Below are 26733 nucleotides of genomic sequence, written 5' to 3'. Positions count from 1 at the left end.
CCTGTATGGAGAATTAGTGCAGGGAAATTGCCACAGAGGGGGACCACAGCTGCGATACAAGGATATCTGCAAGCGGGATCTGAAGGCCTTAGGAATGGACCTCAACAGATGGGAAACCTTGACATCTGAGCGTTCAGCCTGGAGGCAGGCGGTGCATCACGGCCTCTCCCAATTTGAAGAGATCCTTGTCCAGTGGGCCGAGGCAAAGAGGCAGTCACAAAAGCAGCAAAATCAGGGAGCTAGACAGGGTACAGATTGGATTTGTCTTCAGTGTGGAATGGATTGTCACTCTTGAATTTGCCTTCTCAGCCACACTAGACGCTGTTCCAAGTCCTCCATACAGAGCACGATACCACAGTCTCTCAAGACTGAAGGATGCCTAACCAACATCTTGAAGCAGACAAGCAACAAGGGATGTTGGATAGCTCAGTGATTTAGGAATTGAACTCCCAACCTCTCTGGCTCCAGAGCTCAATTCCCCACTGTGTCTCCTTGTGATGGGCTGGCCCTATGATCCATAGGTCCCCTCCAACTCTGCAGTTCAAAAGTTATTATTATTAAGATAAGCTGTCTTCCTTTTCACACATCCTTTCCGCTATACTTTGAACATCATGCCTGATTAGATCATCTCAAAAACTACCACATTTTTTTTGGCCTCTCACAGTATTTTGTGATTCTTTGGTCAACCTTCAGTATAGACTTTGGAAATTTGTTATGTGCCCCTGTGAGTTTCCATGGCCAGGCAGGGATTTGAACCCAGACTTCCTGAGTCCTAGTCTGACACTCTGTCCACTCTACCACAGTAGTTCTTGTTTGTTTGAAAACAGATACAACAATTTACTAGGAACAGGGAGACGAAAAACAGCTGAGTCCATGAGGAAACACCCCCCCCCCCCAATTTTGGAGTTCTCTCCACTACTTACGTACATTTGGTACCACATAAGATAAAGTTCGGGATGTGGTGGCGCTGTGGGCTAAACCGCAGAAGCCTGTGCTGCAGGGTCAGAAGACCAAGCAGTCGTAAGATCGAATCCACGCAACGGAGTGAGCGCCCGTCACTTGTCCCAGTTCCCGCCAACCTAGCGGTTCGAAAGGATGCAAATGCGAGTAGATAAATAGGGACCACCTCAGTGGGAAGGTAACAGCATTCCGTGTCTAAGTCGCACTGGCCATGTGACCACAGAAGATTGTCTTCAGACAAAACACTGACTCTATGGCTTGGAAACGGGAATGAGCACTGCCCCCTAGAGTCAAACACAACTGGACAAAAAAATTGTCAAGGGGAACCTTTACCTTTACGTAAGATAAAGTTCTGGAGAAAGTCTTATTTAACAACCTGGCAAACCTTTATATTATGGAGTTGCATTCACACAAATACTTTTAAAGCATAAGCGAATATATTTACAAACAGGAAAGGACTTAAAATATCATCAACTGAACATCCGTATCAAACACTCATTATCTGTTACACAGATTGAAAGCAAAACCATATACAGTGTTACATTTAAAAGAGATATATTCCCCAAATCCAGTTTCCAAATATAAAGGAGTAGAAGCAATTTTAGATTTTATCCAGAAACAAAGGAAATTCTTTTCATTGCACATCTAACACCTTTGACAGTCTTGACCAGCTGATCTTAATCTTGTTATTGGAGGCCAAATAGTAGAGCTCATGGGTAAACATATACCCTTCGTCTACTATGTGTGATTTAGTGATTTTGAAATGTGTCCTTTCGCTCATGGGCTGGGAGTCTTTGGGTTTTTGTATGTTGTGTACAGTATTTGAAATGGTCTGAAGACCTCTTCAATAAAAGTTATTCATAGACCCTTCACTTGGGGAGGGTCATGTTTATCCTCAGTGAGATCTGCTCCTCCTTCAGGTTCCTAGCTAGGAGTTGTTATGACCTGATGCCCAGCATCAAATTTATTTTTCAGTATCCTCAATCTATTCCTGGATACATACAATATTTACATATTAGCATATGCAATTTTTATACAGATTTGTGTCCTTTGGACCTTGATGCTAAATATTGGTCGAACCTAGCAAAATCCTCCATGCAATGGATTGCACCCTGGGAGTTCAATGCTTCAGAAGCCTATCAAGAGCCGTCATGGGATGGATCTGGTCCAGAAAGAGAGGGTAAAGTACACAAGGAGGACAGGTGCCCTCCCTTCCTGTTTGTGATCTCTCTCTCTCTCTCTCGTTAGTGCAATCTGAAATCTTGGCTGCTATCCTCCTGCTACATTTTCTACAGGAAGACCTCAAGCACACCAGAAGAGGTGGCTGCCCCTCCTTCCCACCTTTTCTACTTCCCACCCTCTTTCCAGGTGGTGCTGGAAGCAGGGCTGGGCTCGCGGGTGGAAAGGGAGAGAGAGGAGGCTCGCGACCCATGCCAGCCTCACCTCAGAAGCGGCCCTCTTTCCCGCCTGTGACGGGAGGCGCCCTCCGCGCGTATCATCTCGCGCGCTCGCCTCGCGCTCGCTCTTCTCCCGGCGCCGGTGGATGCTCGCGGGGAGCAGCTGTTGCTGGGCGACTGCAAGGCTGCAGCGCGAGCGAGCAAGCCAGCCAGCAAGCGAGCAACCTGCCAGCGCCGCTCGCCCTTCTCTCCTCGCTGCCGGGGTGCCGTTCCTTCTTCCATTCCCTGTCCTCTGGGTCACGCCCTCTCTGCTCACCGACGTCGCGGGGAGGACAACTTTTTATTTATTTTTTATTTTTTTAAAAATGCATACACCCCCCTCCCTCCGCTCAAACACCCAGATAAGCTCAGGGCGGCCAGAGCATCCCGATCCAATCACGCCATGAAGGGAGAGGCAGGCGGTAGGTTGCTTAGCTGCGCACTCGCGGGGGCTGTGGTCGTTTGTGTTTCTATAGTGATTTTGCTCCTCGTCTTCCCTCCCCCGTTCCCTTTATCGATGCTCATCGCAATAAGAAGGATAATGCCGGGCGGCTGCTACTCAACGGGAGCCGCGGCGGGGGCTTTGATCCTGGCTCTCCTTGCCGTTTGAGGACGGAGGGGTGGGCAGAAGCGGGAGGCTCCGCGGGGAGAGGAGAGGAGGGCGCAGCTGCTCCTGCCTCGGAAGGAGGCCTGCAGGCTGGATTTGGTCCAGGGTGATGGGCCAGGCGGGCACTTTTAGCCTGGGGCCTAAATGACGGATTGGGTGTCACTCCATCTTCCAAGGATTGGGGAGGGGGAGAGAAAATCTTCATACCGAGATGGCACTAAAACCAGGCAGCCACTCTTGACAACACTGGCAGGAGGCAAGAGGACTGGAGAAGGTGCTTCTGTACCCGAGACCTTAAGGAAGAGGCCCCTGACCCATAAGCCTGGATGCAGAGATGCCTATTTTGTGTTAGGGCTCCCTAAAATGTTATAGGCCTGTTCTACTGGTTTTGGGTTTGGGTTTTTTTTGGGGGGGGGGAGGGAGACAGGCCTTCCTGATGCATTAGACCTCCTTGCCTCTTCTTCAGGTCCTAGGCCAGGTGTCCTTTAAGACAGACATTTCTTAAATCTCTCGCCTATAATAAAATCTGAGACAAAATGATTGCTGAAACAGCAACAAGCTTTTAATGTTGTATACCATTACTGTTGAAATAACAAGGGCCGCGTGTTGTGCTTCAAATTGTAATTGTGTCTTGCCTGTACAGTGAAATTAAAAACATATAATTCAAAGAAGGAGAAAAAGACCGGGGGGGGGGGGGAAGCTACTTCTTGGCACCACTAGTGAGGTGACCAAAAGGTCCCATGGAAATCAGGTGAGGAGGACTGCATTGAAGGACACTTGTCTGTGCTACAAGGACAGATCAAGTTTACAGACTCATTGTTGGCATTCTTCAGGGCCAGGTGATTCAGGAGCTCTTGAACAGAGACGTCTCAGGGTCGTTTCCTCCAACTCCCCTCTTCAGCTTCCTCTTCTGCCAAATGTTGGATGCCATCTTGGCCATACTGACTTCAGATATGGCAGTTCTAAACAATTACATTGTGCAGAATCCAAAACAGTTTCCAAGGTTCTTCAGCAAATATAGTCTTTTCCTTCTTGCATTTATTTCCCCATTTATTTTACCTCACAATTAAGTCTTGTTTCAATACTGATTTACATTGTGATTTAAATCAAATTCACTTTGTTCTTCATCTTCACTTTGTTCTTTATCAAGAAGCTGCTCCAGGCCATCTCTGTTAGTACTTCATAGCTATGTCCTAACTGCTCATTCTGACAAATTTCAAAATACTTACACTTGTCAACAGGCTTTACACTTTCAAGCTGGATCTTCAACTTTATTTCTTGGGTTGCTTTTTATTGATTGTTACAGTTTTCTTGACATTCATTTTCAGACCATGTTCCTCATTGACTTTGTTGTCTTTTATTAAGTAACATTTACTCTTTCAGTTGTCAATACTGTACACTGCATATCAGATGATACTGAAAATTTCTCCATTGACAATGGGCCATCATTTGAATCAGTAGGTGCTATTCTAAAGATGCTTAGAATATACATCTTTGACATACCCGTCTTCATATTCCTGTCATCTGGTCCTCATCTTTCACAGCAGCATTTTAAGGCCAATAAAAGTTACCAGTTATACATATTTATTTACCAACAAGTTCATCATCTTGCCATGTTGGACTTCGTCAGTATCTTTCTCATGGTCAGTAAAGCATCCATATTCATATTCATGTCATCTTATTTATTCCTTTGTCTAAGTATTGAGAAAAGGGCTATCCTGGTTCTAAATCTTTTTCTAAGTGCAAATTGTGTGTCTTCTCTCCCTTTTTTACTCTTGTAAAAATTAAGCTTAAAATTTTGTAGTCATCATAAGCTTAGATTATGTAATAGATAATGTAATAAAGGTCTATATAAGTCAAATTTTAGGAATAATTTCTATTTTGTATATTCGATTGGAAAAAAATAATTAAACATCTAAGTCCACCATCCTCTGTTAGGTATCATACTCCTGCGAAAAGACCATTGAGTCCAGGAGCTATTCCAGTTTTTGATAGCCATGTTGCGTTTGCAGATTTCTGTATTTCTGGTCCCATATTGACAGTTGGTGCGATAAATCTTGTTTGGAAACAGTTGTTCAATACAGTCACCCAACATTACAATGTTATCCTTGACATCAACTGTCAGGGAATTATTGTTATCTATTATAGTGGCCATTTGTTGAACATTACCTTGGTTTTTTGAAATGCATATTAGAGCAATCTTGGTTCTTCTCTAGATTTTCTGTTTCTGCAAACTGTTAAGACTAAATTTTTGTGGGGGGTTCTCTAATTTTATTTTGGATTTTTGTGCATGTAATTCTCTGTACAGTATTATCATTTTTATTTTTTCATTGTCATCTCACTTCATTTATTCTGATATTTCTTTTGTCTAATTTTCTTTTTGAAAATTATTTCCTGCTTTTGAGGTTATTGTTAGTCACATCTACTAACATCTCTACCAGTTTTGAGCAAGTCATATTTACATCTGTGCTACCTTAGTGTTCTATCTAATTGATGTCTTCATGAATCTCTTCCTTAACATAGTACTTCTACCTGGTTGTTTAATTTCTATGCTCTTTTTTAAATTTTGTTTTTGTATTTTCTTTAATTTGAGGTGAACTATTATTATTTTAATTATCTATATGCTGCCTTTCTCCCCAGTGCTGCTTACAACAGATAATACAACAGATTCAAAATCACTATATAAATATCATATTTTTAAAGACTTATATTTAATTACAAATCAAGTTTAAAAACCAATTCAAAATCATTTAGAAACCATAATTCCTGAGATAACTTGCTGTATAAAAACCACCTGAAGAGGAAGATCTACATAGGATTATGTCCTGATTTTGTAGGGTATGTTTTAATTGACTTAATGTGTTTGAGTCCCTATTACTATCAGTCAAAAGACATTGTTACCCATCCCATCTTTTCCTCTTTAACAGGGTTTTTTTTTTTTTTTTGGTGGTAGAAAAGAAGAAGGTGGGGAAAGCAGTGGAGAACAGAGGCTGCAAATGGAAAGTTATGTTGCCCAGACCAGCCCTCAGTTCTATAGAGGAATTTCTCTTCCTCATTTATTTCTACCACATATTTTCTTCAGGGCAGCACCTAGTTGAGCTCCCTTAAGCCTTTGCAAGATAAAATGGAAGTAGATATTTCTGGAAGGCCACTGAATCCTTGATTCATAGAGGTGCAGAAATGGAACCCCAAGAGTTATCAAGCCAATCCCCTGCCAAAACAGGAAATGCAGTAAGATGCATAATACCAGACCATTGCAAAGTTCCTTTTTTAAAAAAAACTGGCTCCCATAATTCCCTATCCAGCATTTGTTGCCAAGTCTGTCTGTCTGTCTGTCTGTCTGTCTGTCTGTCTGTCTGTCTGTCTGTCTGTCTGTCTGTCTGTCTGTCTGTCTGTCTGTCTGTCTGTCTGTCTGTCTGTCTTCCTTCCTTCCTTCCTTCCTTCCTTCCTTCCTTCCTTCCTTCCTTCCTTCCTTCCTTCCTTCCTTCCTTCCTTCCTTCCTTCCTTCCTTCCTTCCTTCCTTCCTTCCTCCCTCCTTCCCTCCCTGGGTGGGTTACAATTTCATAAAATAGAAAACACAAATGAAAATGGAAACATTTAAAACTGATAACAAAAACCCTTAAAAAAGAGAAGAAAAGAAAAAACACCAGATGGCACTGACTAATCTCAGAGCAGAGGGAGGAAAAGAGGGGAGGGAAGAGGAAGAGGGAAGAGAAAAGAAAAGGGGGAGGAGGAAGGTGGTCAGCTGGGGTTGGTGTGGAAAGCCTCCCTGAAAAGCAGTGTCTTTAATTGCTTCTTAAAAGTCCATAGGGAGGGGGCTATATGGAGCTCATCCAGAAGCTGGTTCCATAAAGTTGGAGCCACCACAAAGAAGGCACGACCTCTTCTGGAGGATTCCTGAACCTCCCTCAGGGTAGCCACCTGGAGGAGCCTTGACTGGATGACCTTGTGGGTCAGGCAGATTACATTAAGGAGAGACGCTCTGGCAAATAACATGGGCCCAATCCATGAAGGGCTTTGTATGTGAGTGTCAAAACCTTGAACCTGATCTGGGACACCATGGGCAACCAGTGGAGGGGATCCAGAACTGGAGTAATGTGATCATATTTACTTGCACCAACCACCAGTCTGGCTGCTGCGTTCTGGACCCACTGAGGTCTCCGGATCAGGTTCAAGGGAAGCCCCACTTAGAGGGCATTGCAGTAGTCAACCAGGGAGGTAACCAGGGCCTGCACCAAAACCCTAAGGGAGTCCTCATCTAGGTAGGGGCTAAATAGGGCAGTTAGCCTAAGCCGATTGAAGACTTATCTGGAGACGGCTGCAGTCTTGGACTCCAAATAGAGAGCTGGGTCCAGAATAATGCCCAAATGAGTGGTCCTGACCCGACCAGATAGGCGGGATATAAATAAATAAATAAATAAAAATAAATTACGCACTTGGTCTCTAAACTGGAGGGGAGTACTATACAACCTAGGGACCATCCCCTCTAACCTATTGGATGTCCCCACCAGGAGCAAAATCTCTGTTTTGTCCAGGTTCAGTTTGGGGCTCTTAGCCCTGGTCCATTCACTACAACCAGGCAACACTCCAGTGTCTGGATGGCATCTATTGCAGAGGTGATAACCGAGAGCAAACAGATTACACCTTACAGTATTCCCAAACTCCTGATGACCTCCTGCAATGGTTTACCAGCATTGGGGATAGTGCTGATCCCTGAGGAACCCTACACTGAAGGGTTCAAGGTGCCAAGGTAACAATACCTCCTCCTGTAGCTGAACTCTCTGGACACAGTCCTCAAGGAAGGATCGGAGCCAGCTCAATGCTAAACCCCCAATCCCAACTTCAGAGAGCCGGTCTAGGAGGATACTGTGGTCAATGGTATCAAAAGCTGCTGAGAGATCTAGGAGTACCAATGGGGTGCATCTGCCCCTGTTAGCTTCCCTTAAAAGGTCATCCTGCAGCGTGACCAGTGTCATCTCAGTACCCTGTTGCGGCCTGAATCCAGACTGGAATGGGTCAAGGCAATCCTACTCCTCCAGATATGACTGCAGCTGATTGGCCACCACCCTCTCGATCACCTTGCCCGGGAATGATGTGTTAGTGATCGAATGAAAATTATTAAGATTGTCCAACGCTAACTAGGGGCGTTTGCTGATGGGTTAGACAATGATTTCTTTTAAGCGGTGATGAATTAATAATGTTCATGACCCAATCAATCATAGCCTCCTTCGTGGCTCTGATCAGCCACACTGGGCAAAGATCCAGCAAAGAAGTGGTGGGCCTACAGCTAGCCATCGCCCTGGGGGCTTCCTCCTTTACTACAGGGTCAAACTGAACCCACTGGGCAATAGGAGATGGGGTAGCAATGGTGACCCCTGGAGTCAAAGTCAGCATGAATGGCCTCGATTTTTGTTCTAAAAAAGGCTGCAAACTGATAGCTGGTGAACTCAAAATGAGGTATCAAATGGCCAGAACTGCTAAGTTCACAGACCAGCTGGAACAGTTCCACTTGTCAGTTCGCAGCCTCACCAATCCTCCAGATGTTAAAAGCCTTTCCTGCCCGTTTAAGGGCATTAGCATATTTGTTGGCCATGGTCTTAACTGCAGCCCTATTTTGTGCCTGATCTCTTCTTCACCTGCTCTCTAGCCATCGCCTTCATAACCTCATAGCCTGCAGCCCCTCAGTATACCAAGGAGCAGTGTGAGCTCTGGAGTGGCGGGGCTGTTTGAGTGGGGAGCATGTAAGCCACCCGGGTCATCTCCAGATACCATCTCTTGACCTGGACTTTGACAGGGTTGTCTATCAGGTCGGCTGGAAGCTCTCCGAAAGCCTTTTTGAACCATTCCAGGTCAAGAAGTTTGCGAGGGTGGACCATTTTTATTGGTCTGTCCTCCCCGCAGAGGGGGGTCGTGATAGACAGATTGAATCTTAGTAGGAAGTCCTCTGCCCAGGTCAGAGGGCTGGAATTCACGGTGCCTCCCCAGGTCCAGAGTATGGCCAGCTGTATGTGTAGGGCAGATGATATACTGGGATACGTTCATGGCTGTCATGGCAGCCATGAACTCCAGGCCTGGATAGTTCTAGTTTGGAATGGATGTTGAAGTCCCCAAATCTTAATAGCCTGGATAATCTCAACATCACAGCTGAAATGAACTCGGCCAGCCCTGGCAGGGATACTGTTTGGTCACAGGAGAACGGTAATCAGCACCATTCCAAATCTATCCCTATGTGGCGCATTCAGGTGCAAACACTCTAGGCCTGGGCTGAAAAGCGAGACAGCCCAACTGGCATGTATAGAGTCTCTGTAGAGTATTGCAACCCCTCCGTCCTCCGCTCCAATCTGCCCTGATGCTGCATGGTATAACCTGGGGGACACATCTGAAAGAGGGCCACCCATCCCAGATTGCCCACCCAGGTCTCTGTGATACATGGCAGGCCTGCATTCTCTTCCTCAATGAGGTCCTGGATCAGATTGAATTTACTATTAACAGACCTGACATTAATAAGCAAGGAGGGTCAGATTGGAGGCATAGTTGAGCTGGTACCCATCCACTTGTCAGGAAATGGCAAGGTCAGAGTACATGACAGTCACCGATTGCCTGGCATGTGGTCTTCTGTAATGATATGCCCTACCTCTCACAGTCTGCTTTCCTCGGCCTGACACCACCTAGATGACACAATTGTCCATTGAGACAAGACTTTCTCCCACACTGACCCAAATTTACAGGGAAGGAAAAACAAAAACAAAACAAATATATATAAATCAAATCAACTGCCAGGTTGCAGCAAGAACAAATAAATAAATAAATAAATAAATAAATAAATAAATAAATAAATAAATAAATAAATAAATAAATAAATATGAACCAAACAACACTCGAAAACGGTTTCTAGCTAACAGTAATAATAACAACAGTAAGGGGAAAAATACAAAAATTAAGGCTAAAACCCCTATCTGAGAAATTCTAATATGCAGACTCTAGGAAAAATGAATAATGGGATATAAACAAAGCAGAACAAAATACCCTCCCCACACTTCCATCACATCAACAACCATCCCCAAGCATAAATCATAACTAAAACGGAAACCCAAATAGCAAATATCCCCACCCAAGAATAGAGAACTGAATTATGGTTATTAACTAGGGGGAAAAACAAAACAAAAAACATACACACCAAAATTGACTGCACTATACCAAATAAAAAAAATTAAATTAGAAAATAAATTGAAAGATAAATTGCTGGGAGACAAAGCAATTCCAATGCCAGGAGAAAGACCAGTCCATTTTGGTTTTAAGCAAATAGATGCCAGTTTATGAGGGGCCAAGTTGAACATTGGAGGTTCAAATGAAAATCCAACTGTCCCTCCAGCCATGCTGGCATGAGTGTGTCGGGTTCGCCCTAGTGATCTCCATTGTCCATGATTTCTACCTTTACACTGCACAAAGGAGGCTAGTTGCCATCTTCCTTCTAATGTCCTCTAGCAATCCATGGCTTTCCAGACCAGGACCAATACCAACATTTACCCAGAATCTTTAGTTTATAACTTCTGTATGAAGTCTTGTTAAACTGTGAATCACCTCATTAATTGGCTAGCCACACTGAAAGGCTTATTTCTAATTGTGCAGTTTACCTGGGGGCCGCTGGAGGCAGAGTCTGGGTGAGGCTGGGCTGCATTAGATTTCCCGCCAAGCGGAGCAAGAGCCCGAGGAAGCCGCCCAGGAGTTTCCTTAGCCCGGCTGGGGCTCCGAGGAGGAGGAGGAGGTGCACGTGAGCCCTCATTGCCAGCCACGACCCCCTCTGGCTTCTTCTTCACTACCACCACCAGCAGCAGGACGAAGAAGCGGAGAAGGGAGGGAGCATCCGTGACCACCTAGCTGGGGGTGGGCGGGTGGGCAATTCATAAATTTTTTTTTAAAAGACTCACAGAATCGCCTTGCCAAAGGAGAAAAGCCCCCACCAGTACTTGTGTAATGCACACAAACACACACACGGATGTCCGGCAACCTTTCTCTGAAGGCTCCCCCTCAAAAAAGGCGCACTCAGCAGCAGCAGCTACCCTCACCACGACAGGGGAGCAAACTTTGCGTGGTAAGCCCAGGCAGCCTCCACAGCCGAAGCGACTGAAGCAGGACGAGGAGAAGGAGGAGGAACACCGCTGGGTGCTGAGGCGGCCGCTGGCCGGGCTGGTGCTGGGGGTGCCGAGAGAGAAAGAGAGCCAGAGAGCTACTCCCCTGGAAGAGGCGGCGGCGGCAGCAGCTGCTGTTGGCGGCTTGGAGGTGCTCTTTGGGGGCGGGAGCGAGCTTTGCTTTCAGGCATCGCTTGGTGATGGCTCGGGCACTCGGGGAAAAGGGCCGGCAGCGTGCCTTGCTCGCCGGCTCTCCCCCAAGACAGCGCCTCTTGCACCCTCCATCTGGAACTGCAGCCTGCCAGCTGGCAGACAGGCGGGCTGGCTGGCAGGCTGCAGTTCTGGATGGAGGGTGCAAGAGGCGCTGTCTTGGGAGAGAGCCAGCGAGCGAGGGAACGCTTTTTTTTACTCTTGACAGCAGAGGACGTGTGGGCGCGTCAGTGGGCAGCCAAGGCCCCCGTCCCGCCACAAACTATCATCCGGCGGGCTGCAAATGGCCCTCGGGCCACATGTTTGAGACCCCTGATCTAGAGGTTTATTTTTTATGTGAAAGCCTAGAACCCCGATTAAGCAATGGGCTAAGTGGGGCATATTTAGAAGCTGAATAAAATCTAGCCAACCAGGTAATATGGGAAGCCTGCTCATGACTGACTATGCAGAATTTTTATTGAAAAACATTGTAACATAATTTTATATCTGGTATTATAGAGAGAAATGGCCCATTTCATATATGCAGGTTATCATATAATAACAACAGTTCTCAATTAGGGATGGGATTTTCAGATTTCCAGTACTCTCACTCCCATAATTTGCCTAACATTCTCTAGGCACAATTCTGCGAGTGAGAGTGCACAAACGAGAATGCAAAAGAGATGTTCTTTCATGTGTTTCTACTTTGAAGAAGAAGGAAACAAACATCCTTGTGCCCCTAATATCTGAGTGCTTCCTAGGAACCATCCTGTGCATCATGGGAAATGTAATTCTGTGAGAGGCTTTGTTTATAGAGTCTAATGGTTAGCAAGACCACACCTTCCATGAAGCATTGGAGTGACTCCCAGGAAATATTAGGATTCTTTGAAGCACAGCTCATTTCCTTCTTCTTTAAAAGAGAAACATGTGAAGCAAAACACATAATGCAGGTAGAAATACACCTCTGTTGCCTTCTGGGTTTTGCTCTCCCACTACCAGAATTCTGTCAGGGGGGGATTCTAGGCAACTTCTGGGAGTGGCAATCCTACAAACCTGAAAGTCTTATCCCAATTGTCGATTGACTGCACCATAATTATAAATGTTTTAATTACCTGATGTTCATTCTGACACAGTAGAATGAAGCACCTTAAAAACCTAGCAGATTTATTTCAGTGTGAGCTTTGTGGATTACAGTCTGTTTTCTTAGACGCAAGTGGATTTTAATATGCAAAAGCACACAGTGAAATAAAACTGTTAATCTTTAAGGTATCACAGTTCTCTCTTTTATTTTTGTCACACACACACTGAAGCAGACTAATAAGGCTACCTTGAAAAATACTTGGAGAAACATCAGGTGTGGAATAACTGAGCTAGAAGGGGCCAAGTGACAAAACGGATTTGGAGAAATATCTCAAAGGTTAACAGTTCAATTGTGGGATTGGGTAGCAGAAATGAAACCAAAAAAAGGAGCCAGGTTAGAGGAAAATCTTTGGTGACGTGCATCTTCAAAAGGGTTCATTTCAGGGATTGATTTCAAAACTTATTGAAATCTGTCTAGATTGTGTCCCACAATTTAAAAGCAGAATCCAATTGAAAAAAAAATGTAAATCACCTGCTCAGAAATTTGTTGTCAGATTATGTGCCATATTGAAGCTATAAAGCTCAATCAGAAATCAATCCATGTATTTCTGTGTATATTTCAAATGTGCTGTAAATGGATTGAGTTGGATTGCCATATGGCCTTTCACTTCTCTACCGGTGTCCCACTGGGTTAAAATGAGATTTGCACAAGAAGCAAAAGCTGATCGTGCCCTTTTGGCATAGTTATCTTTTATTTGCTCATCATCCTATTGCTACCTTCAGAACTACTCAGCCATAAAATACTAGCATTCAAAAATTTCTGGTTCCTGATTTACAGTTTTCCTAGTGTGTATCTTCTGAGCAGTTTTAGTTGTTGTCCCTTTATTCCTTGTTTACCCTTCTTCTCCTCGTTTGTTTTGGAGTGGTTGTGGAAGTGAGGTATAGGTAGCATTAGAGAATTAGCACCTAAGTGTTAGATTGTGATTTATTGTACCCAGACAAGCTCGAGTTCATAAATTAACAGTAAATCCTTATTTTACTTTAAGAGTTTGGGTTGCGCACCAGTGTGCAAATTATCCACACTTGTTTAATAAACCAGAGTTTCTAGTTTATTCACAATGTGCCTCATGGTGCAGTGGTTAAACTGCTGTACTGCGCCAAAACTGCTCGCAACCCAGGGTTCAATCCCAGGTAGCCGGCTCAAGGTTGACTCAGCCTTCTATCCTTCTGAGGTCAGTAAAATGAGTACCCAGCTTACACATTGGGGGGGGGGCAATGTGTAACCTGCATAGTAGGCATACTTCAGTCTCGAGAGACTATGGTAATGTGCTCTGAATAGAGAGGGACCAATGTCTAGCGTGCCTGAGAAGGCCAATTCGAGAGTGACAGTCCCTTCCACACTGAAGACAGTCTGTCCCCTGTCCAACTGTCTGATTGTGCTGGTTTCGGGACTGCCTCTTTGCCTTGGCCTGCTGTACAAGGGTCTTTTCAAATTGGGAGAGGCCATGCTGCACTGCCTGCCTCCAGGCTGAACGCTCAGATGTCAAAGTTTCCCATCTATTGAGGTCCATCCCTAAGGCCTTCAGATCCTGCTTGCAGATATCCTTGTATCACAGCTGTGGTCTCCCAAACAGGGTCAGCACGAGGACACAGCCCTGTTTCACTCCGCTTTGGATGTTAAAGGGATCTGATGTTGAGTCATCAAAAACTACAGTGCTCTTCATTTCCTCATGAAAGGACCTGATGATGTTAAGGAGTCGAGGTAGACATCCAATCTTGGGAACTGTTTTTAAAAGGCCATCCCTGCTAACCAAATAAAAGGCCTTTGTAAGATCTATGAGGGCTACAAAGAATGGCTGTCGTTGTTTCCTACATTTCTCCTGCAACTGTCTGAGGGAAAATCCATGTCAGTGGTGGATCTATTAGCTTGAAATCCACACTGTGATTCTGAATAGACTCTGTCTGCAAGCACCTGGAGCCTCTTCAGCACAACATGGGCAAGCAGCTTCCCTACAACGCTGAGAGGAGAGATGCCACAGTAGTTATTGCAGTCGCCCCGTCGCCTTTGTTCTTGTACAATGTGACGATGTTTGCATCCTTCATGTGCTGTGGTACTCTAGCAAGGTACTTCCCTCCAACAAAGACAAAAGATTTCATACAGCTCAATGGTGATGGTCTCTTTATAGTCCTTCAGTATTTCAACAGGGATGTTATCCTTCCCAGGTGCCTTGCCGGAGGCAAAGGAATCCAAGGCCACTTTTATTTCTGCTAAAGTTGGTTCACTGTCCGACTCTTCCAAGATAGGCAGGCACTCAGGGTTATTTAATGCCTCTTCGGTTACTGCATTCTGTCTGGAATATAGCTCAGAGTAGTGCGGCACCCAGTGTTCCATCTGCTGTGCTCGGTCTTGGATGATCATGCCAGCAGCAGATTTCAAAGGAGCAGATTTCTTCTATATTGGACCTAAAGCCTAGCCTGCATAATTAACTTGTAAACTGCCTGGAGTGCTTTAAGTGCTATGGGGTGGCATATAAATAGCACTCTCTTTTTTTGCTTTGGTCGGTGTCTTCATCTTGAAATTTGGGCATAGCTGCCTATATAGTCCTGTTCAAATCTTCACATGAGGTATAATGACATACAGAAAATTACAGGGAACATTTTGGGGATGTGGGAGAGTGCAGGTTCGGATTTACATGAAACAAGAGGCATAGTAAAGCACATCACATTGTTTTAAAAGTAAATAGTGATGTAATATTGTGATTTTTTAAAACTGTGTTTTAACATTATAGCTTTTCATTTGTTTTATTTGTATTGCAGTGATTTTTTAAAAAACTGTGAGCTGTTCCGAGCCCCAGTTCTGGAAGAAAAGTGGCAAATGAAACAAAATCTGTTCTGGATCCCAGAAGGATTGCGATAAATACTTAGAACATATATTTCATAAAGTGCCTAACAAAACAGAAATGCTATAGCAGGACACTTCTGCCTTTGTTGGCTCCTGTGAATCTAAAAGATGGAGTTGTAGAATAGAGTGTTTCAAAAGTGGGATGCTAGGTCTTCTAGATTGGGAGTATATGGTGCTAAGGCAAGGGTTGTAGCAGAGCAAAAGGCGAAGTCCATGTGATCATCACTTTGCACTCATGCTGGAAACTATAAAGTGCTGAAGCAGCCTAATTTAGTTCTCCCACCACTCGTTTTTCATTATTATTTTTCTTCCAGCTTTTGAGAATCCTCAAAGAGATTTGAACCCTTTTTGGACTCCCTAAACAGTACCATTTGAGATTTAAAAAAAGTTTCATGGTTTTGCATATCTTGAGGTTTGCCCAAGAACACTCATATCTACCTCTGTTTCTCCATGTCTTTGTTTTAGTTCTAATCCTATCAGTTTGCTGTTAGAGCAAAATGTTGCAATATGGACCACGTCTGTTTAGAGCACCAACCAGCAATGCCTTTTTACAGTATTTACATTAGGCCTCTCTTTCCTCACTTTTCCTTTCTTTTCCCATACAGACACACAGTACTTGTGGGCACTAAATGTGTGAAGTATTTTGAGCCCTCTCTCCCATTCATTAGTCTTTCCCTTCCTTGATGTTCTTTTCTGTTCAGGGCAAAATTTAAAATTATCCCACCCTGTTTGCATCTTCCTCTCATATATGGATTCTGCTGCTTTGGCCACATAAGGGATCAACATTTGAAGAATGAGGTTAACAGTATCAGCAAATATTGGTGATGACTGTGATGATGATGAGACCTATTGTAAAGTATGTCTTTCATAACTAGTGAAGAATTAGGTAGCGCAGGAACATTTCCTGAAAACAGAAGAGAATAGTGTGGATAAATTAAGGAAATCCATGAAGAAAAGGAATTGCACTGCAACTTGGATGCATGAAACTAAATGACAAAGGAGGCCTGGTGACTTCAAGTTGTTCTTGTATTTTCTTTCTGTCCAGCTTTGCCCTGGCCTTCTTTCAGGTCATGCCCTTCCTCTTTATGGAATATTTTTGGTTAGGATGCTCTGATTTTAATCCCCATGGATTGAATGCATTTAATGGTTGTCTCAGAAAGGTTTATATCTCTCTTTTTAACTGCCTCTAAAAGCTTTCCTTATGTTCCTGATAGGCATTTTTCTGTCTTCAGGAGAGGGGCTTTTTTCCATTCTAAAAGTACGCTGAATGAAAGATTTTTAGAATAATCCATTAAAACATGAGAGTACATTCCTACATATTAAGCAGTGGTGGTGTGCCCAAATGAATGTTTGTTACCAGTTGTTAGCAAATGAAATAGCTCAAATGAGGAAATAAATTTATTTTGTACATTAAAACAAACAGTGATTGTGTCCTACTACATAAGCAGCTTTATGTTTTCCGAAGTCAGGAATATAGATGGTTGAAATAAAGAAGCTGCCTGTAAATTCTGAGGTCCAAAGGGACAACTTCATAACATCCATATCTGTTTTCCATTCACATTTCATTGCAGAGTTTAGGAAGAATTTATTTTCACTTATAGTGAAAATGATGACAGGGCAGAGAAATTAACAATCTTGTCATTATATTTATTTGACTTAAAAGTAACTTTGTTCTTCAAATATAATACGTTACAGTGAATGTTCGTAATTAATTATCCTTTTTAATATAAGAATCTTGACAATTCAAGACAGACAGACAGACAGACAGACACACACACACACACACACACACACACAATGTTAGCATTTACAGTTCTTTTTAACATTCAGTTACTGTATCTCTATGAAAAAGAAAAACAATTGTATGTCTGTATACTTTAAAAAAATTCAGGGGGAAGAAGGCTTACAGTGACATATAAAACCCATTAATCTGTATGAACATATACATTCATGGCATTCACAGAAATAATTTGAGACTTCAGACATTTGCATGCTCAATGTTCACTTGCTTAATCTCTCTGTTTTTGTAAGCAGGGAGGGTTTTGTCCCATTACTAATTTCCTATTGCTAAATAGTGTTTGAGCAGGCTAGAAATTTAGTGTTCTGGTGGCTTTTCTGACAGTGCTGGCAGGCTTGTTTATACATGCTTAGCTCTATCTTCAGGGAAACCTCTGTAAAATATAGCCTGTGTGGTATACTGGATAGTATTGGAGTGGGACCTGAGAGATCCAAGTTCCACTTTCCAGTCATATGTATCTCAATGAATAGACTTGAGTCAATTGCACACGTTCAGCGTGATCTAACTCAAATGGCTATTATGGAGATAAAAATGGGGATGAGGACCCTATAATGCATTTTGAGCTCACTGGAGGAAATATGGGACATAACATAAGAAATTAGTAAAACAATTTGCTGTTCAAATCTGTCACAACATTTTCTGTGTACAGTACATTGCAGTGGTAATGTTATAATTCATAATGGTCTTTACTGCCAAGCAGACAGAACACAAAGTTTTGGTTTGTTTCTGGTCATCACTGGTAGGAGCTCAGAGAGAAGATGGAGATGCATCTGGCTGCACTTGCACATGTCCTCGAGGAACATGCCTGGCTAGAAATATGGAATAAATGCATGGCTGTTTGTGTTGGCACATACTGGTAGCAGAATTTACACAGAACAGCATGGCTCTGCCAGCATCACGTAAACCAGGCTTGTATTCCCTCACTCTGTTGATCCAAGGCCCTGCCCTCTTACTTGGCAGTGGGCCTTTACTGCTGATTTAAGAAACAGCAGAAACAACTGTAAAGTGAAGAGTTAAGGTATTAGATGGGACATTTAGATGCCACGTTTTCAGTTTCAGCAATTATTCAGTATGTAATTTCTTCCAGTTTTTTTCTGTTCAGTGGAGGAATTGCACTCATTATACATGTCACAGGCTAGAGACATAGTATGGTAATTAGCTTTGTTGCTGTACACTGAAAATGTATTTTTATTAACTATTTTAACTGTTTTGGAGACTAATTTCCTGGTCCCTCTTGTGCTCTATACTAGTGGTTCTCAGACTTGGCTTCCCAGATGTTCTTGGACTGTAACTCCTAGAAATCCTGGCCAGCACAGCAAATAGTGACGGTTTCTGGGAATTGTAATCCAAGAACATCTGGGGACCCCAGTTTGAGAACCACCGCTTTATACCATGAGTAGTACTTCTGCAGTTAGGAGATCTGTTGGATTTTTGTCTGTTTAATTATTGTTATCTGGAAGTATCTGTTTGTTGTATAGGCTGTTTGTTGTGTGCATTCTCTTGTATGTATATAGCTTGGTTAATAATTCCACCTGTTTCTGCCAGTTTGATTTTTCTGGCGTTTCTATTTGGCTGAATGCATCAGAGTGGTTGTTCTGTTAGCACCCACTAGCTAGGCAGTAGCTGGCATCTTTATATTGAAATGGTTGGACAGATTCTGCAAAACTTCTTGCTTGCACCATGTACCTTTGGCTCATCATTATTTTATCTCCAATTTTTTTTTTTTGGTAGGTGATTAAATATACCTTGATTGTGTGCAGGATATAAAATGTAGCAAAAGAAATCTGTGAAAGAAACTGAAAAGTTTTGAATGGAATAGGTTCATATTACACTACATTAGATTCATGTAAACCAGTGGTTCTTAACCTTTTTGAAAGAAACGCCCCCTTGAGCCATTGAGGAAGTTATCATCGCCCCCCTCCCTGTGGTGATGATATCTTTTTTATTTTATTCATTCATTCATTCATTCATTCATTCATTCATTCATTCATTCATTCATTCATTCATTCATTTATTTAAGACACTTAAATCTAATGACCCCTGAAAACAAAATTAAATTCCAAGAAAATGAAATGCCCCCAAAAAAGTAACATTTAATGATTTAGTTGCAAGTGAATTTTAAGACGCAAAAAGAAATATAAAAAGGGCATAAAAACAAATGCAGAAACTAAAAATTTCAAGACCAAAATCTGAAACTAAATTAAAATTGGAGGAAAATATATATTCATGCACACTGTAAAAAGGCTGCAGCCATCTTCACATGTTTCGCTTGCTCCAGTGCCTCCTACCGTCCCCCTTCTGCTCCAGCGCCCCCATGCTGCCCCTTTTCGTTCTACCGCCCCCCTGAAAAATGAAATCGCCCCCTGGGGAGCATTATCGCCCACGTTAAGAACCACTGATGTAAACCATCCAGGAATTAGTTATGGTACTTGGTCTATCTGTCTATCCGTCCTGGTTTTCAGGATGGCTTTATTATTGTTAAACACAATACATGTTTAACTTTACAGTCAACTTCACAGCATTAAGGAAACTTTGCAATACAACAGTTAAGAGCCAGTGTGAAGTAGTAACTAGTATGTTGGACTGGAACCTCACAGATTCAGGTTTGAGAATATGCTGAGTGGTGAGAACTTGTTGGGTGATTCTGAGCCATTCATTTGCAACCTGACCTACCTCATAGGTCATCAGGAGGATAGACTAGGGAGGAGGAGACCTATGCACAGGAGTAAAATATGTGTAACAAAACCAAATAATGAATGCAGGGAGTAATATAGATAGGTTTTTTGGGGGGAAAACACCTGTTGAAATTACCACTTCTTTTTTCAGGGCAACATGGCCCTTCAGGAGCCCTGGGGTGGAAACTGCAGGGTGGGGCACATAGGGAGATGAATGGTGAACAGATTCCCAAGCTCATTTGACATTTCTGTTCTTATTTCTTAAGCATTTGCAAAATAAAAGTCCAGGTTTGGAGAGAACTCTAAAGGAGAATATTCTGAAATTAGCACCTTTGTATCAGTGATTAAGAACTATTATATTTGTTGCACTTTGTTGAACTTCTGCTAGATTTATGAAATATGAAAGATTGTAATCACGAACTGAAGACAAACATAATATCATCATTTTAAGTACATAAAGAAGAGAGCGGGAAATGGGTTCAACTATGCCACTTCTTTCCTCAAGAAAATATAGAAACTTACTAAGTATGACTATTCATCTTCAGCACAGATATCAACTGATGAAAATTTGGTTTTGAGTTAGTTTCATGTAGTTGTATCTTTATGCAGTATTTGATGTTTGATATCCTGACCCACATCCCAGTGATCAGATTTTGTATTCTCTATCAGTTGCTGGGGCTGGCTGTATTTTAAGTAGTTTAAGTATCTACCCATTAAGCCAGAGGTTGGGAGTTTGATACCCCCACTGTGCCTCCAGGGAGATGAACCAGCCCATGTGGCCTTGGGCAAGTTGCATGGTTCCAGGATGCTCCTAGAAGAAGGGAGTGGTGAATCACTGCTGTGTATTCTGTACGTTGAAAACCCTGGAAAGGGTTGCCGAAAGTCAGAATTGATTTTACAGCATGCAGTTATAATTGTTATTATTGTCAGTTGCTTGAGCTGAAAACCTAAGTGAAACCATGATTAATCAGTAGGAGGCGATTTTGATCTGTTGATAGGGAGATCAAATGCAAAGGAAGATAGGGCTTCTGTGCCTTTCACAATTGCATAGAAGGAGAAATTTGGAGATTCTGTGGGCTTAAAGAGAAAGCTTTTATTCTACAATCACTTCGTTCCATTCATAGGATTTTACAGTAAGAACAGAGGATGTTAACCCTGAAATATAACTCTTCTGTATTGTCTCACTGATTTTTCCCTCTTTTTTTCTTACCAGAAAAAAACCATTAAGGAGAAGGTGTAAAGTATTTGTGTATTTATATTTACTACGTTTCTACCCCACCTTTCCACTACAGAATAGCACTCAAAGCAGCTTACAGATATTAGAAATGAATAAAAACCAAGCAAAGGGAAAATAGATTCATACATAAATTTAGAATCTGATTAGTCTCATAAGGAAGATGGTGCGTATCATCACAATAAATACTGAATAGTTTTATGAGGCAGATGAGAGAGACAGAACTGCCTGCAGTTCTTAGGGGAGTGTATTCCACTTCCCCTTTTTCTTCACTCCTCCTCCTGAATCAGAGAACCTGTTTGCTACGATTTTTGAGAAACATGGCCTGCTACATCATTTCAGCCTGACAAACTGAGGTCACCTTTAATCAGGGGCTGCGTGATACAAACCAGCATCTTTATCACTGGGCTAGGAAGCTGATCTAGCTCAAACAAACCTCAGTCAAGATTGAAGCTGGTTTGTTTCAAACAAATCACAATTACGGACCACATCCTGTCAGAGCTGAACAAGAAATTTTATTCAATTAAAAAATCAAAATCTCTCTTTTTTTCTCTTGGAAGTCACCCCAGAGCATGCAGACCAACCTGAGAGCTACCTTTGTAGTGGCTGCATTTTCTTTGATAACATTAAGAGCCCTCCATCTTTTGCTGTCTTTAGATGTTTTTCTGAGCTATAGATGTGTTAGCAAGGCCATGTGTGCTGATTCCATCCTGTGCATCTTACTGCATGGTCCACCCTCTGTCCATGACCTTTCCTCATTGATGAGCAGGGTTTGGATAGGAGTTCTACTAGAATCCAAGGGAAATGGGCGCTGTGATTACAAAGATGTGTAGCATGTCTCTTTAGACAGTAGGATTTGAGGAGCCAGAGCATCAGTGCCAGCATGTTTCACCACATAAGCCTACACAATAGGCTTATTTAACATTTGTAAATCTGACATATTGAACCAGTGAACCTCCTTTTTGAAGGCTAGACTGAGGGTCCAGAGTCAGAATGAACTGAAGTGAATTTTTACTAGGAATTTACTAAGAAAAGTGGAGAAGGCATAGGATAATGGGAAGGAGCAGTTCAGGGGAAACCTGGGAGAAGTGAAGGGGCCGTAAGAGGGAGAGATCCAGTGGAAAAAGACTGTAGAAAGAAGCAGCTTGGCAGGGACGGAGACAAGTGAGGGAAAATTAGCTGGGAAAAAACATTTTGCTGGCATGTGGCTAGTTATTTAATTCTTAATACCATCGAGTCTACTTTCATTACGTCACTGAGCTCCGTCTTCATAGTATAATGTAATCGCGGCAAATGTTTATATAATTTTTAACATGGTCAGGCAGCTTTAAGTTTTGTTTAATAAGATCCTTTTCTTTCTTTTTTCCCCAGGAGATTTCACAGATTTAGATAACCAACCTTAATTCCAGTATGCTTAAAAGGAAACAGAGTTCTAGGGTAGAGGCCCAGCCAGTAACAGATTTTGGTCCTGATGAATCTTTATCGGACAACGCGGATATTGTGTGGATTAATAAACCAGTAAGTCTTAAATACCACTTCTGCCAGCCAATCTGAGCGCGATCAAGCCAAGTTAAGCATTTTTTTGGTCCCATTAACTTTAGCTTGAGAAAACGTGCTTTTCAAAAGTACATTCTCCCCTCAAATCCCTCAATTTCTGTGTTGATTGAGGAGTTCTGGGAAGTGACTCCTAAGCTCTAACTTCATTGCAAGAAACAGGCATGAAGTGGTAAAATCTCGGCCCTTGGATTCAGTGGGACAAATGCTTAGCTTTGTTTGGCTCATGCCGTGCACAGTTTATCTCATAGATGTGTGACAATGTCTGATTTCTGATACATGTGTTTTTAGTATTGATTTTATTTACAATTTTTAATATAATACTTGTTTAATTCTTTTTAGATATTTGTAAATTTACTGTTTTTAGCTTTTAAATATTTTTATTTTAATGCTGTAAGTCACCTTGAGTCCATAAATAAATATTGTGACATAGGTGTGTCCTCTTGGGATTATAGGATTCCAGACCAAGTAAAGGTAAAAGTTCCCCTTGACATTTTGTCCAGTTGTGTCCGACTCTAGGGCGCAGTGCTCATCCCCATTTCCAGGCCATAGATCCAGCGTTTGTCCAAAGACAGTTTCCATGGTCATGTGGCCAGCGCGACTAGACATGGAATGCCGTTACCTTCCCACCGAGGTGGTACCTATTTGTCTACTCACATTTTGCATTTTGCACGCTTTCGAACTGCTAGGTTGACAAGAGCTGGGACAAGTGATGGGGGCTCACTCTGTCACATGGATTCGATCTTACGACTGCAGGTCTTCTGACCCTGCAGCACAGAGGCTTCTGCGGTTTAACCCTGAGCGCTACCACATCCCTTACCATTCAGTAGTTCCATATTAATTTGAATGAGTTAATCTATGGAAAAGTAAAGAAAAAGACTTTATTTGCAAACTGATTAGGAGTTAAAATCTTAAAGCCGCCTTCTTTTTTTCAAAGAACAGTTATAGATTAGAAACAGTTGCTAGTAAAAAGAATATGGTAAAACATGTGTCACTTGCTAAGGTTAGGAAATAATAATTATACACACACACATACACATATATACATATACATATATATAAAGCACATACATACATACATACATACATACATACATACATACATACATACATACATACATACATACATACATACATACATACATACATACATACATACATACATACATACATACATACATACATACATACATACATACATACATACGTGTCTGTGTGTGGCTGAGAAGGCCAATTCAAGAGCGACAATCCCTTCCACACTGAAGAAAAATACAAATTGTCCCCTGTCCAGCTCCCTTATTTTGCTGGTTTTGGGACTGCCTCTTTGACTTAGCTTGCTATACAAGTGTCTCTTCAAATGGTTTTAATTATATATGAAAAAATAAATATTACCTCATTTTTTTCTTACTCTCGCTTTCTTTTTGAATGCAGAAGTTTGTTCCAATCTGTAGGTTGTAGGGTCCCATTAAAAAAATAGTTAAATGTCAAATATCTCTTAATAATGATAATGATAATAATAATAATACTGTTGAAAGTGATCAATATCTTGTTACTGTTATTTATTTTTCAGTGGGTACACTCTTTACTACGCATCTGTGCCATCATCAGTGTCATTTCTGTTTGCATGAACACTCCAAAGACCTTTGAGCATTATCCTCCTCTTCAGTATGTGACATTTGCTCTTGATACACTACTGATGTTCCTCTACACAGCAGAGATGATAGCAAAGATGCATATCCGTGGCATAGTCAAGGTGAGTTTTCCAAAAATCATTGTTTTTCGTGAAAACATGTACAAGTATTTCGTACCCTGATTCTAAACCAGATATATGGAACAGACTCTAGAAAATGTTGGACCATACTTCCTGTTATCAGTCTCCATTATCTATGCTGGCCAGGGCTGATAAGAGTTACAGTTTAGCCATACCCTGTTCTCTATCCCAGTTCCAAGTAAATTAGCAAGTTCCACTGATCAGAATGCAACTTAGTTGAGATCATGTTGCATTCCACTCTAGAACATGTTTATCTGACATAAACCATGTTGGTTTTAAAAGCAAAGTTCAGGACCAGGACTTGTTCTACTGTATTGCTTCATTATCAAAATTCCATCTGTTATTGTGTGTGTGTGTGTGTTTTCTTTGTGCTTAAGTGTGTGATGGAGAGAGGGGGGATGAAAGATTCTGCACATCTGCATTTTAATATAAATGATTGGATAATGTGCCAATTATGTGCTAACTTGTGATAGTGGTTGAATCTACCTGAAAAATTATACCAACATAATTCCATGGACATAAATTTAACCAACAGGAATATGCCAATGAGCATAACCAATAGAATTCTGGCCATTATATATTTATCTTTTGACAACTTTTATATTATGACAACAATATTCAATATAGATCAAGAAGGAATTCTATAGTACTTTAGAGATTCCATGTTATACTAGAACAACAGAGGAGCCTCATGGCACAGTGGCTAAACTGCAGCCAAAACTCTGCTCACAACCCAGGTTCAATCCTAGGTACTGTAGCTGGCTCGAGGTTCATGTTAAGCAACATCATTGTGTGGTCCAAACAGGGTCATGCCCTGAACCCTTCACAGCATCCTTCTGAATTGATCCTGGCTTGTGTTTGGATCGTGCTGTGAGAGATTGCAAATTTTTAGTTTTTGAGAGATTTTTTTTTAAAAAAAACCCAAAACAACAACAAACCCAACAGAAAGATCACCGTTTGCTGTTGGTGGGATATGACCGTGTCAAGATTCCTGAAATGTTCTTCTAAGTCAGGTCCTGTGGGTGATGTAGGTATGTCTAAACCAGTGGTTCCCAACGTTTTTCTCGTTGTGACTCCCTTTTATAATATCCAAGTAACCTGCAACCTCCCCTGTCACATTTGTGAAAGAAAAAGGAAGAAAAAAAAAAGAGGCATTTTTAATGGGGTAAAGTCATCCTTTCCCAGACAGTAGAGACTTCTTTCTCCCCCCCAAAAGGGCCTGTTTCTCATACATACACATACACATTAACTTTAATATCCATCTCTGAAAGGTCAAGGAAGAAATTGTTTAACAAGGGCTACAACGTATAGAAGGTGACCCATGACACTCCAGAAAACACTTTGCAATCACATTGGGGGTCAAGACACCCAGGCTGGAAAACACTGGTCTCAAGCAAGAACAATAGACCAGAAGGAGAAGCTATGTCTGATGTAGATACAAATATGTGTCTGGATGAGTTGCCAAGTTTTGGTGCTCACCTTGGATGCAGTTGTGTGAATCTAGATGCTGTGTGGGACTATTTGGACTAAAGCTGGATTTTAGCTATGGAGTGTATTAAGGGTTATGTTGCAAGAAACAAAGAAAAGAAGATGAGAGGTTGAATTATATTTTCTGAAATGAAATAGCTGAGCCATTCTTAATAAAACCACTTATCCTATAACAATTATTTGTTTCCATTTATCAGAGATAATTGCTTCTCATTTCTTCTTGAAAGATTTGGTATTAATTTCTGGTAATAAAGGATGAAATATTCAGGGTTTTATCTAAATATATAACATATTTGATTATGGATGCCTGCACCACATTTTTAGGGATAGAAATAGTGATTTGTTTTTGCAATCATATCCACGTCAACAAGTGAGTACATTGCTTCTAGTTGTTTTCTATCTCAGTGTTTACTGTCTTTCTTATCAGACATTTCTTAGAACCCATTGACAGTTACATTAAACAATGTGCAAAATCATACTGTTTCATAAATGCAGCTAAGTCCCCATGCTTAGTATTTGATGTAATATTTTATTATTTGTCACAAGTAGTTTAGAATTGGAAACAAACTCAAGTATTCTTTAATTTCCTTTTGAAAACTAGTCAGTGGCAATGCTGAAAAAAAATCCTTGAAATTATCTTGCTTTTAACTGTGATTGTCCTATATTTTGCTTCCTGTAGAACATTTTAGTTTAGAGCTGAGAAAGGTAGAGAAAAGGGCAACCATAAGGAATCAAGAACTGGAACAACTCTCCTGTGAAGGAAGAGTACAACATCTGGAGCCGTTTAGCTTAAAAGTAAGGTGAATAAAGGGAGACCTATTAGAAATATATAAAATTATGCATGGTATGGATGAAGTATCAGGACAGAGTGTTTTTTCTCCCCACACCATGATACTAAAACCTGAACTCA

General features: G+C 41.7%; 2 protein-coding genes across 4 annotated transcripts in view; one reads left to right on the top strand and one right to left on the bottom strand.

Annotated features, from left to right (window-relative positions):
• ITGBL1 (integrin subunit beta like 1) overlaps window positions 1-2491 on the bottom strand; it is a 223911-nt gene extending 221420 nt beyond the window's left edge. Inside the window, exon 1 of the mRNA XM_078391412.1 lies at window positions 2404-2491. The gene's annotated coding sequence lies outside the window, so the exon portion shown is untranslated. The remainder of the gene's footprint in view (window positions 1-2403) is intronic.
• Window positions 2492-2555: 64 nt separating this feature from the next.
• Window positions 2556-26733, top strand: part of NALCN (sodium leak channel, non-selective) — a 276634-nt gene continuing 252456 nt past the window's right edge. For all 3 annotated transcript variants that reach the window (XM_072994642.2, XM_072994641.2, XM_072994639.2), the window contains exons 1-3: window positions 2556-2818; window positions 22382-22528; window positions 24135-24317. In XM_072994642.2, the coding sequence (XP_072850743.2) occupies window positions 22421-22528; window positions 24135-24317 (291 nt within the window). In that variant the 5' untranslated portion in view covers window positions 2556-2818; window positions 22382-22420. The remainder of the gene's footprint in view (window positions 2819-22381; window positions 22529-24134; window positions 24318-26733) is intronic.

Source organism: Pogona vitticeps, chromosome 3 (genome assembly GCF_051106095.1).
Source record: "Pogona vitticeps strain Pit_001003342236 chromosome 3, PviZW2.1, whole genome shotgun sequence".
In the NCBI taxonomy this organism is placed as follows: domain Eukaryota; kingdom Metazoa; phylum Chordata; class Lepidosauria; order Squamata; family Agamidae; genus Pogona; species Pogona vitticeps.
Note: the sequence above shows the minus strand (reverse complement) of the source record. Positions and strands in the feature narration are given on the sequence as shown.